Raw genomic sequence first — 12,036 nt, 5'->3', positions numbered from 1 at the left:
GCGTGTCCATAAAGAGACTCAGCAGACGTGACACATTTCGATTATTGTGTAGTACATTTGTAATGGGCCTGTGCCACTTCTGGCTGTGTGTGTCTGAATGGTACATCTTGCTTTTTTAAAACAACAACAAACAACAATCCTCCCCTCCGTTCAGACAACTAGCCCATCAGGGAAAAGTTTTCTCCCTTGTGTGCTAGCTTTTCAAATGCAGGGATTTTGGTGATTAAGGAAGATGTAAACATCCACCGACATTTCATCTGTTTTATGACCTGTTCTGTACCAGCAGAAAAATGCAGTGGGAATGAGGTGGTGAAGACCTGAGATGGTAGAGCCAACTGTACAACTTCATACAGAAGACTGAATAGACCCTTTCTTTCGATGCCTACTCTTTCTTTCTCTCTCTTTCTTCATTTCCAGATGCGGACTACCAGGAAAGTGTCAGTCTGGCCGGTGGCCTTTGTGGGCGGCTTGCGCTACGAGTCGCCCAAAGTGAATGCTGCTGGGAAGGTCTACGGGTGGAAGACTGTATTTGACCCTCACCGGCCTTTCGCCATTGACATGGCAGGCTTTGCTGTGAACCTCAGGCTCATCCTCCAGCGACCTCAGGCTTACTTCAAACTGCGAGGAGTGAAGGGCGGATACCAAGAGAGTAGCTTGCTCCGGGAGCTGGTGACCCTGAATGACCTCGAGCCAAAAGCTGCCAATTGCACTAAGGTACCATTTTCCTTCCAGATGTTCTACTTCCAGAACTGTTGGGGCTTCTTTACCCAAGGTCTCCTCTGGATGAAGCAAACTACCCCAGACTTGTGCTTCTGTTTCGGTGGACTTCCATAGGTGGCTCTTCCCCTCTGGTTTGGGGAACCGCTGATTTGCTTTCATGTGGTCCCAAAGGCCAAAAACAAACAAAACAAATTATCAAGAACCTTTGGTCTTTTTGCAGTTTGCAGCACAGCCTGAGCCTGGGCCTAAGTCATAAGACAAGGGTAAAAACCCATGTTTATGAACCACAGTGTATGTGACTGGAAGGAGGGAGGCCTGTCTTCTGTTCCACATGCCAGTTGAGAACACCTCTCTTGCAGAGCAAAGTGACCTTCCATTTTAATTGATAAGGAGGGGGGGACCCTGTATCAAAAGTTGGGAAAGGGGGAAGAAGGAGGGTCTGCCCCACAAGCCGGCAGAAATCCTTTCATCTTCCATAAGCAGCCCTGACTCCCATTTCCAGACAGCCAGGCCATCTTTCTTGCCAGGCAGTAAAAGGAGCCTACAGCTTTGAGCATAAAACGGGATCGATTGAACATGCAGTTCATTGTCATGGCAACAGGATGAGGTGTGGAGCATCAAGAGGAAGAGCTGAAGGGGAATGGGAGGGTTTCTCTCCAAAGGGCCATGCTGGCGGCAGCAGACAGAAAGAGCAGGGGGAGAAGGAACCTGTAAACAAAGGAGTCACTGGGCACACACCTTTGCTTAGGGAGGAAGTTTGCCGAGTTTGAGAATGGGGCCCAGGGAGGTTACGCTCCTGCTTGGCAGAAAGCAACATTTGGTACCTGGCATCTGCTGCTCATACACCTGCAGCCAGCATGATGTACAACAGGGGGCGACAAATCCTTTTCAACCTGTGGAAGAGTTCAGAGAGCCAAGCAAAGGGACCTGGAAGGCTGTATTCTGCCTCCAGGCCAGAGGTTCCCACTCCTGCTATATGAGAAAGAGAAATAATACAGAAATACATTCCTCCCTGTGTGTGCAACATTCCAACTCATTTACGCAAGATACCATGAGAGGAGTCCATTTTATTTTTAACCATAGACACACTGCCAATCAAACTCTTGTTTCTGGAGCAGATCTTGTTGATAAGTCTGCCACTTTAGGGAAACTTGCACCAATTTTCTCAACCATTACTTGGACACAGGTAACTGGGCTGGTCTGCACTGCAGAACACGGACAATCTTAGCAGCTCAGAAGCAGCAATCTGGTGGAGAGATGACTGTGAGTCTCAATCTGGTAACTTGAATACAATAATGGGTTCAACAGGTCTTGCACTTGGAGTGACGGCATCTAATGCTAGAGACCAGCAGGTCTGAGCACAATTAAAACTCCACTAGAGATGGATCAAGTCAACCTGGTCTGTCAATTGCACAAGTGATTCAGGTACAGGAGAGATCGGCAGCTGGCGGCTGTCGTTCAGTTCAGCCCACAGAGGCTCCCCCCTTTTTTCTGCTGTATATCTGGAACTGAAAAAACAAGGGGAAAGCAATTTGCCAAGCATCTGTCAGGCCCCAAATCATGGCTATCAGCACATCTGGCTCATTGGGTCGCCAGTTGCACAGATATTCCCTAGCCTTTGGGCAAGCTTACATGGGAATGGGTTCAAGGAGGGTATTTTCTCATACCTCCACTGAAAACGTAGCTGGTGTCTCATACGTCACAAGAAAATGTAAGGACTGGCAAAAAGATGGATAAGCCCAAAGATTGTGACTGTTGATAAGACAAGTGCACAGGTCAGTCAGCAAGTGTGCTGAAGGATGGGGTTAATGCCCTGAAACACGATGCCATAAAATGGGTCATTTCTGCCCACGCTCCATTTCCCTGTCTTATTGGCTCACAAGAAACAGAAGAGGAAGGAGGGGGGAAAAACCCCATAAGGCTTTTCACCAACCTACTCCAAGGTTTTGAGACTTGGGGAATTTGAGACTTAGCCTCTGGGGGATTTGGTTAGCTGTGCTGCTGGTTTGCTAATGTTCGGGTGATAGAGATCTAATTTCTTTCCTCCCTTCTTCTCATGCAGATCCTTGTTTGGCACACAAGGACGGAGAAACCCGTGCTGGTGAACGAGGGGAAAAAAGGCTTCACAGATCCAAACGTGGAAATTTGACATTGTGTTGCAAAAAGAGAGAAAACAAATAGCAGGTATCATTTTTTCCTACATTCCTACATTCACATCACTATGGTCACAAACCATTAGCTGTGGGTCTCTGTTTTGCCATCTCCTCTGTAATGTTTAGCACAACTTAGTTTTAAAAAGGTATGTTTTTCACCCTGCAGGCTGCTTTGAGACACATGGGGGGAAGCAAGGTACACATTTTTTAAAACATAATATATATATGGTGTCATTTGGCCACAGTGAAATGTTTTCCCATTTGCTGGTTGGTGAGGGCAGGGAAGGAAATGCATAGCATTGTGACATTATGGTGGTACGAACTGTTATAGAAGAGAGAGTTAGAATATGGCAAAAAGCTCCCATTTTCATTTAGAAACATCAAGTTTCGGTTGAGGTGTCATTCTAGCCAAAGACTTGATAAAATAATACTTAAATATAAGGTTTGGTCAGAAGCAAAAGAACAGCATCTTGCCCTCGAGAGGCAAATCTGTGACATTCAAGCTGATGTTTTAATCCGCAGCCTCTTCCCTCTCGCGAAGTCCTTGAGCCAGCCAGCCAGCCAGCCTCCAAGAACAGCCTGGATACGTCGAATAGACTGGCTATTCAGCTCAGTTACTCTCAAACTGACCGAAACCGCTCAGACTTACCTGAACTTCCTCGTAGACTCTTGAATGAAGAAGGAAAACAACACAACTGACCCTCTGGAGACAAACCAGTTTTGTTTTTGTTTTTTGTTTTAAAGAAAAAGCACAGAAGTCATGGAGTTGGCATCACTTTTGGTCCAAAGTGCAGAGCCTCGCAGGTTGTGCGGATGGAAGGCAAGGACGATGAAGGCAAAAGAATGCCTGCCCGGGAAGCTCCCTTCAGGAGTCAAGGATCAGACCAGTGGGCGGACTTCCAAAGGATATTGATAAGGACAATGGTTGCCATTTTCACCCTTGATGGATTCCTCTCTCCCATCCCCATCCTAGCAGGCATGAACTACATACTTGGGCACAACCAGGGAAAACAGATCTCTACTTTGAGAGGAACACTGCCTTTGGCAGTGGCACCTTTGCTCTTAAATTATATTTATTATGCTGTAAAAGATGGCAGCGTTTGGCCATGATATGTGGAAAAGGGAAGCAGAAAAAAGAATGCTAATTTTAAACTAGCAAGTAACCACCTGGGCCCCTTTCCTGCAATTCGTACCTCTCTCCCCTGCTCCAAGAGGATTGAAGAGGTTGTGTCCTCGCGCCCCCCCCCCCCCGGGTCCTGGCTAATGCTACACAACCTAGATCAGTGCTTCCCAATTAGCTTATTACTGAGGACCCCTTATTTTTCAAAAGCCAAGCCATGGACTCCCTACTTTTGAAAATTTTGATAATTCTGTGGTAGTTACTTCTCCAAAGCAATTTCGTGAACAAAAAGTGCAGTGGGTTTTAGGTATACTAAGAAACAGGCTAGAGCTAAGTGATATCCGTTTTTCAACACTGTGATATATCAGCAGCTAAACATTGCGATATTCTGATATATCATGATATCTGAAATTGGAGATCAGGCATGGGGATGAGGGAAGGAGCAGTCACGGAGATCGGATGGGGGGGAGGAGAGGAAGCGAGTCACCTTCACCACATGGCTTGGGGGGAGGGAATGAGGATGGGGGTGTATCAAGCTGCCCTCAGTGGGGCAGCCAGCGGTGGCACCAGCGAAGATGCACATCCACTGTGGCTGCTGCTGTTTTCCTCCTGAGAAAAGCTGCTCCACCTAACTGCCAGGGGAAGGTACTGCCACGGTGCCTTGAAGGGAGGGCGACCAGCTGTCCGGTCAACATGTGGGGAAAGCAGCGCCTCGCAATCCACTGCCCCGTTTTCCCTCAGCGTGAGGGAAGGCAGCTCAGATCGGCAGTGTTATCAGCTGAGATCATCGTGCGATATTGGCAGTGCCTTGAAGTTGGTTGCCCTGCTCTCCCTAACACGAGGAGTGATATATTCCTGTGTATTTCTGGGCAAAAAATGTTATCGCGGTGTTATTTCAAAATGGATTTTGGCCAATATATTGAAAAGTCGCACAGCTCTAAAACAGACCATAACATTTGTGGCATTACCATGCAAAAACAACATAAATTTAGTGGGGGGGGAGGCAAGGGATGAGGCTGCGGCCATGGACCCCCCTGGGTGTATTCCACGGACCCCTGAGCCCCTAACTGGAAACCACTGACCTAGATCAAGGCATCTCTGACCAACTTCCTTTGTGGATCATTTGCCTGACCCTTCTAAGCTGGGCCTATCTCACTGCACACATCACTCAAGGCATCAGGTTTTCCCCATACAGTGGTACCCCGGGTTAAGTACTTAATTCGTTCCGGAGGTCCGTTCTTAACCTGAAACTGTTCTTAACCTGAAGCACCACTTTAGCTAATGGGGCCTCCTGCTGCTGCCGCGTCGCCAGAGCACGATTTCTGTTCTCATCCTGAAGCAAAGTTCTTAACCTGAAGCACTATTTCTGGGTTAGCGGAGTCTGTAACCTGAAGCGTATGTAACCCGAGGTACCACTGTATTCGTGTCAACCTCAAGCGGGTTAGGATAAGGCTTGTGAGCTGACCACCACCACCACGTCCCCAGCAACAAACCGTACAGCAGATCTTTCCCAGCAATGGGCTGAAAATACTGGTTTGATCCCACTTGTAACTTTCTAGGGTGTAGAGAAAAAAATGGGAGCAGGTTTCTTCATATCACTAGTTTCTTGCTAAAGGTCTTCAGAACATATGGCACTGATTTTGGGTGCATTCTCCAGTCTGTTTTCCAACTTTGTGATGTTGAAGCGACTCCCATTAGGAGAAATGAGTCACTGCCCTACCAACATGTCTGCACACAGGCAGCCAGAGGGGGGAGGGCTCTGCCTGACAAAGACTCTGGCTCCACTTATTGCTGGCCTCCCTGCTTTTCTCCCTGTCTTAATGGGCACCAGTCAACGCTGCCCAAAGCCATGTGTGATGCTTTGAAAACCACTGAACTGGCTGACCTTGTGAACAGGGGTGGCAGATTGGGGAGGCTATTTCAGCTCACCCCTCATTTGATTAGACAAAAGGAAAGCTGTATTTATGTTCTGGGCATTGAACAATGATCACATAACCCTTTGGACCAACTTGCCGCTGGATTTCTGGCCTATATATGTTGGTCATCAAGTCAAAAAGCAAATGAGGGCCAAGAAGACACAGGCCAAAGGCAAATACTTAGTTTGTTAATCCTGACTTCTGCAATGCAAATATGCATGTTTTGTGGTGGAGGGCTGGTGCAAACATCTTTCAAGGCAAGCCGACTCAGGTCTGTACCACTTCAGATTTAGAGGTGTGGGACCCTAAACATCCCCCTATACAAAACAAAACAAAAACCTCCCTGCATTTGGCAAGCTGGCACATTGGGGAGTTGGCTACAATGAATTTTTATCTCATGTGTTTAATGTCCTACATGCAGGGACAGTATTATGTAGAGGACTGCTCAACCATACCAACATACCTCTATTCTGAAGTGCTACAGTACAGAGTTCCATAGATCAAAGCATTTTTTTAATGCTCTGGAAATAGGCAAGAACAAACATCAGACTGTGGTGCCCTGTGGCACTAATGTGGACCACTCCATTTCAAAACGTACTTGTTACCATTGTTCAAAAATGGGCATTCTTGCAGCACAGAGTCTTGCTTTTGCTTAACCAGGATACATTTCTGTGTGGCCCTTATATGAAGGAAAGTTGGCCAAATCTCAGTGGAGATGGGTGTTCCTTTGCCTATCTCATACAATGAGAATCAGAAGTACGGCGCTTTATTTTTAAGACAGATCAGCTGGTTGGTTCACCGAAAAACAATTACCTTTCTTAATTTGTTTCTAACTTTCATGCTGCAAAGGCCAGCAGAATCCTTAAACAATTAATGTGAGAAATGAGTGGCAGGTTTTTTTGTTCCTTGGGTCTCTTTATTCTGCCTGTTGGAGCCAGTGTCACAAGGTCAGAGTGAATCAAGAATCATGGAAATGTACTGACAAGTCAGGGGTATTCTGATCTGCACTGGGGTGGTGGGCTGATTTGGGGAGCAAATAAAATGCAAGTTTTTGGTTATGTGCAACTATTGCTTTTCGAGAGAAACAAGTCATAAAAAGTGGGGGGAACACAACACGTTTATCCTCTGACTATGCCTCTCTTTGAATCTGCTCAGATGAAGCCAGTTCAACATTGCTCCTGCATTGGCCAAAGATCAGCAGCGAGTGCTGGACTCCAAACACAGCAGAGCCCATGGCCCTGGACTATAGACCATGTCAAATTGAAAATGAGGTAGGGCTCAGCCACCAAACACACACAAAACCCCTGCGCAAAGAAAACTGGCTTCTTCCTGAACATCTGATTTTCTACGTGGAGTGTATTTGGGGAATATCTGTATGGCTGTTATGTGGGAACGACAACCAGATTTCTGCACCTGCTTTCTAAAGTGGCACAGTCCAGGAACAACTTGACCAACAGGCAGTTCGTATTGGTGCTAAGAGTTCCACTTCCTGAATTACAGAGGCAGATTCCCATGACTCGGTGTAGCCCTATTTATGGATGGTCAAATAGCCATCCATACTATGGGGTGGGGAAGAGTTGGGTGATGAGAGTAGGAGGGGCTGTATGGAAAGTTATCTGTGGCTGAAATGCATTGCCCTGTGGATACAGACTGTGTTAATCCCCTGAAAATGTAAAAGACCAAAGAAAGATCCACCCATTCTGCCTGCCCCTTCAAATTTTCTTCATAAATACATTCACGTACAAGGTGCCCTCACTGTCTCTTCACTTTCCTGTTTTTTTAAAAAATATCAAAATGATATTTTGTGATAGTATTTGATCTATTTCAAAAGCACAATGGTATCTCTGCCAGCAAAAGGAAAAACAAAATAAAAAAAATCCTTCCAGTAGCACCTTAAAGACCAACTAAGTTAGTACTTGGTATGAGCTTTCATGTGCATGCACACTTCTTCAGATGCACACGAAAGCTCATACCAAGTACTAACTTAGTTGGTCTTTAAGGCGCTACTGGAAGGAATTTTTTTATTTTGTTTTGACTATGGCAGACCAACACGGCTACCTATCTGTAGCAAAAGGAAAATAACCCTGTACAGGAAAATGCACTTTTTAAAACCCTTAATCCTAATTAGCTAAGATGCATAGACAATGTGGAATCAAACCGCTCTTTGGACTAATGACAGATCTCTATACAGTTCCTTATATTTAAAATAATAATAAATGAAAAGGCAAGTTTAAGGGTTTTTTTTCCATTTATGGCACTATTTATCAAAAACAATCAACTGGGGGGGGAAACAACAAACAAGCCTTTAAACCAAGAAGGCTCTTTTGTTTCCAACTATGAAAAACTCTGCCTTTTAAATTTTTTTATTTTACTAAAATCCAGAACTCAACAGTTGCAAAATCTGAACATCCAGCAGAACTGCTCATGTAGGCTTCCCCTCTGCGACAAGGAGCCCCTAGCCTTCATAAAATTAAAACACAGCCCAGATCTAGCTTACAAAAGGTGGGTGGGGAGGAATTGAGAGGCATTTTGCTTAATTTTTTTTTAAAAAAAAAACCCACCAGATTTTAGATTTTGCAACGCAGGAGTTGTTTCCAATGGCTGTCCTCTCCTATTTGCATGTCTCTGTTTTATTTACGGCAAAACAATAACCCTGCCAGGCTGCAGCAAATCATGGAGAAAATAAATAAAGGAATCAACAGGATGCATCCCAAGGAACTCCCATCCTTTTTGCTTGTTTCTTGCAAAGTTGTTCTTTGTTGACAGCGGGGGCTTGGGCCTTGGACACGGATGCAAAAACAGGGGCACGTTGGCTCTGAGAGCTGGGATGGTGGCTGGTGCTTTGAGTGAGCAGCAAGAGGTCCAGATGGAGGATGCTGGGTTTTTTTTTGTTCTTCTTTTTTTCTTTTTTTCTTACAGCTGCACTGTCTGTTCAAATTTTAATCCAACTGTATTTAATTTCTTAAATAAAATTAAATATGGTTTTTAACAGCCAGAAGCCCCTTGAAATCTCTCACGCCTGCGGTCGCTGGGGAGGCAATGCTTAGGAAGGAAAGCGGAGCCAGGGGGCTGTGGTTAAATGGCTTCCTGAAATGGCCTGACCCAACCAGCAGCTGGGAGACCGGGTGCCAAATCCCATTTTTTCTTAAGCAGCATCTGGGAGGTTGGGTGCCAATTCCCTCCTCTTTTTTTTCCAATTTGGAGCAGGGGAGAGGCAGCTTGGAAAATGCAGTCTGTTGCAAGCTACCTGCAAGAGATGTCATCCGAGCAGAAGGGAATACTCCCCAAACGGTCACTAATACGGGTTCCTGGTTGCGGTTGCTGCAGTGTTTGATTATGAACCATGAAAGATGAAACTGAGAAGCTTTTGGGCGGTTTTTGAAAAGGGTGGGGAGAGAAGCAGGCCTCCAAAACAGAGTGTGGATGAAGCATTACACCTTTTCAGAGTCTTCCCTTTTTTAAGGCCAGTGTTCCAGCTACAAAATGCAAAAATGCCAGGTGTCCCGGCTGCAAATGCAGTCCGCCTCTCCCTTGCATTGCCTTCTCAAGCTAAACATCTGGAAACAAAGGGGGGGCACTGTGCTGCAAAGATGAAGCATCCGCTCTTTCAAGTTGACTCTCCAGATGTCCAGTGCTGCTAGAGCCGCACACTGGTGCCAACAGGAGCCAGAGAGGTATTCTGGTTGCAGAGAAACACAGGCTCTCACTCTTATGATGCAGGAGACAACCCTGAGGACTATGCAGAAAGCAGCCCTGTTTGCAACTTCTGCACTGCAGCAGGGATGGGGAAGCTGCAGCCTTCTGCACGTTGCTGAGCTCCCAACCGGCCCCTGTGGCAAGGGATGATGGGAACTGTAGTCCAGCCATGTCTGGTGGACCACAGATTCTCCCCAACCATCCAAGGTAGTATAATTCCAGGCTGCACCACTCCATCCTGTGTCTAGGGTGGTGGTGGTTGATATTTCAGAAGGCTTCCCTGCGTGGCAAAAGTCTGCAATATGGTAAAGAGAGAATGGTTAAGCTAGCTACTCCCAGCTGCCCAAGTTTACCACATGCAGGGAGATTGTTCAAAAAATATGGCACGCACACACAGACTCCTGAATTCTGAAGTGGTACAGTCTCCACCACCACCGTTTGGCGAAGTGTGTAGATGGGCTCTTAAAGTTTCCCACAGCCACCTAAGGAGAGAGCAACAGTTGATACAAATCCCACCCGCAGAATGCTAAAATAAAGGATCACTGCACTAGTTCCCAAGACTGTATGTGCGGACTTTGATTTTACTGAGTGCATCTCTTTGCTAAAAGGTCCCCCTCCTCTTTTCCTCAGTCTCCTTTTTGGGCTCTGCAAGATCTACCAATTGCGTTACATTCACCATTGCAAGGGGGGTGCCCCATGGCAATGACTCGGTGCTGTGTTTCTAAGGGACGCCAGCAACTGGGGGCATGGGGAAAAGCCCCCCCACACCCATGCTTGTCAGTGGCTGCAGGAATTTGTCGCAGGGCTGTGGAGGTTCTCAGTGCAATGGCAGGGATCCACCTAGGCAGGGGGCCCTGGAGTTACAGCAATAGTCTTAGGTGCTCCATGCCCCCAGCGGCAAGAGTTCTTGGCACCCTCTTGTTCAAACTACAACTGAAAGCATGCAAGCCCACAGCATGCTGCAAAGTAGAACCTTCACCCACTTCAATATGGCTTTCATGGGACTTCCCACCCGTGGCTGGCATTTAAAGGACCAAACTGAAAGCAACTAGTCGGGTGCCTTTCGGGTTAACAATAAAAAATGCCTTGGCTTGAACTCTTAGACTAATGCAAAAATTGTGAAAAGTGCTGTCCTACCCAGCCAAACAACCACACTGGGAGACTAAAAATGGAATAGTAATAAAAAGATTCCCTTTTCTTCACAGTAAGGAGGTCTTCAATTGTCTGAAAATCCCAGCAGGCGAGCGGAGAGGTCGGCTACTTGCAGGTGTCAAAGAGAACAAAAAGATGTCCAACTCAAGCCAAATTGTTTGTGGATCAGCTTCTTGAATCCAGTGGATCCCTGACAGGCCTTGCACACTGATCCCGCAGAGAGATTCTCCGTATTTTTTGTTCCAGCCAGGGCAAGAGAACCAGCAGCAGAGCTGAACTCCTCTAGGGAAGGACTCCTAGATACGTTGGATTTCCTCCCTACTTCCAGTGTTTGAAGTCAGCCTCTTAAATTCATCGACAGTGTGAGCATTCAGCAACCAGACTCCACCCACGCCCTGGAAATTCATCGATGGAGACGGGGGGCAAGCCTTTCACAAGGATTTGGAGGAAGAAGTGGAGCCTTCCCTGCATCCAAGCCCTCCCTGCCTCCCTCCCACAAATCCATTTCAGACGCATGCCCTCAAATGAACCAGCTGGGGTGGGGGGTGAAGCAGTCAGGGATAAGCCCCCCACCCCCTGTCCTGGTTCAGCCCACATACTGGCTCCGTCCGAGGAAAGGCAAGTCCGTGGACTGGATGATTCGCCCTGCAGCACGCTCTTCAAAAATAATGATCTGAGAAGGAAATGGAACGAAAAGGAACAGTTTGACACAAGTAACGGAATACTCTTGACTCTGCATTCATACAAAGTAGTAGTTGTTGTCATTGGCATCTGACAAATGAAAGGCGTATCTGCTGGGATCAGTAAGAGCTAGAATACTTCCATGTGGTTCATGTACTTCTAAACTTTCACAAGCACATTCCCCACATTTTCCTCAGGGACAGTGAAGTCATGGTGAAGGGTGGACAGGCCAGCGTTCTCCTCCTCCCATCATTCCTTGCAAACTCTATGCATGCCCTGGAAGCAATAAACCTGGAGGGAATTGGCTTCTCTAGGGCATTGATCATACATAAGGGAAAAGTACTTCTGCAGATCTAATTCAGGTGCCTAGGCTCTGAAACCTGGGTTCAAAACTTCACTCCACCATTAAACTCACTGAGAGACCTTAGTCATAGTCTTGCAGCTTAACTTCCCTCAAAGGGTTGATGTGAGGACAAATAAGGGAGGATGGAAAACCATGTGTACCACCTTGAGCTCCTTGGAGGGAGTGTGGGATATAAATGCAGTAAAAGAAACCAGCTTTCTTTTGTGTTGTTTGCACACATCCTTTTGTTATAGA

At 46.5% G+C, this 12,036-nt stretch overlaps 2 protein-coding genes and 1 long non-coding RNA gene across 6 annotated transcripts in view; 1 reads left to right on the top strand and 2 right to left on the bottom strand.

Moving 5' to 3' along the window:
• Nucleotides 1-2,891, top strand: part of B3GAT1 (beta-1,3-glucuronyltransferase 1) — a 65,327-nt gene extending 62,436 nt beyond the window's left edge. For all 3 annotated transcript variants that reach the window (XM_079954588.1, XM_079954589.1, XM_079954590.1), the window contains 2 exons: nucleotides 418-714; nucleotides 2,783-2,891. In XM_079954588.1, coding sequence (XP_079810714.1) covers nucleotides 418-714; nucleotides 2,783-2,869 — 384 coding nt within the window. In that variant the 3' untranslated portion in view covers nucleotides 2,870-2,891. The remainder of the gene's footprint in view (nucleotides 1-417; nucleotides 715-2,782) is intronic.
• On the bottom strand, nucleotides 1,772-2,785 carry LOC307203683. Its single transcript, XR_013833332.1, has 2 exons — nucleotides 2,654-2,785; nucleotides 1,772-1,966 (listed from the first exon to the last, which is right to left on the bottom strand). It is a non-coding gene; the product is annotated as an uncharacterized lncRNA (long non-coding RNA).
• Nucleotides 2,892-8,138: 5,247 nt separating the features above from the next.
• Nucleotides 8,139-12,036, bottom strand: part of GLB1L2 (galactosidase beta 1 like 2) — a 64,244-nt gene continuing 60,346 nt past the window's right edge. For both annotated transcript variants that reach the window (XM_079954526.1, XM_079954527.1), the window contains exon 20: nucleotides 8,139-11,430. In XM_079954526.1, the coding sequence (XP_079810652.1) occupies nucleotides 11,344-11,430 (87 nt within the window). In that variant the 3' untranslated portion in view covers nucleotides 8,139-11,343. The remainder of the gene's footprint in view (nucleotides 11,431-12,036) is intronic.

Source organism: Podarcis cretensis, assembly GCF_951804945.1.
Source record: "Podarcis cretensis genome assembly, chromosome: 15".
Lineage (NCBI taxonomy): Eukaryota > Metazoa > Chordata > Lepidosauria > Squamata > Lacertidae > Podarcis > Podarcis cretensis.
This window is presented reverse-complemented; position numbering and strand designations above follow the sequence as displayed.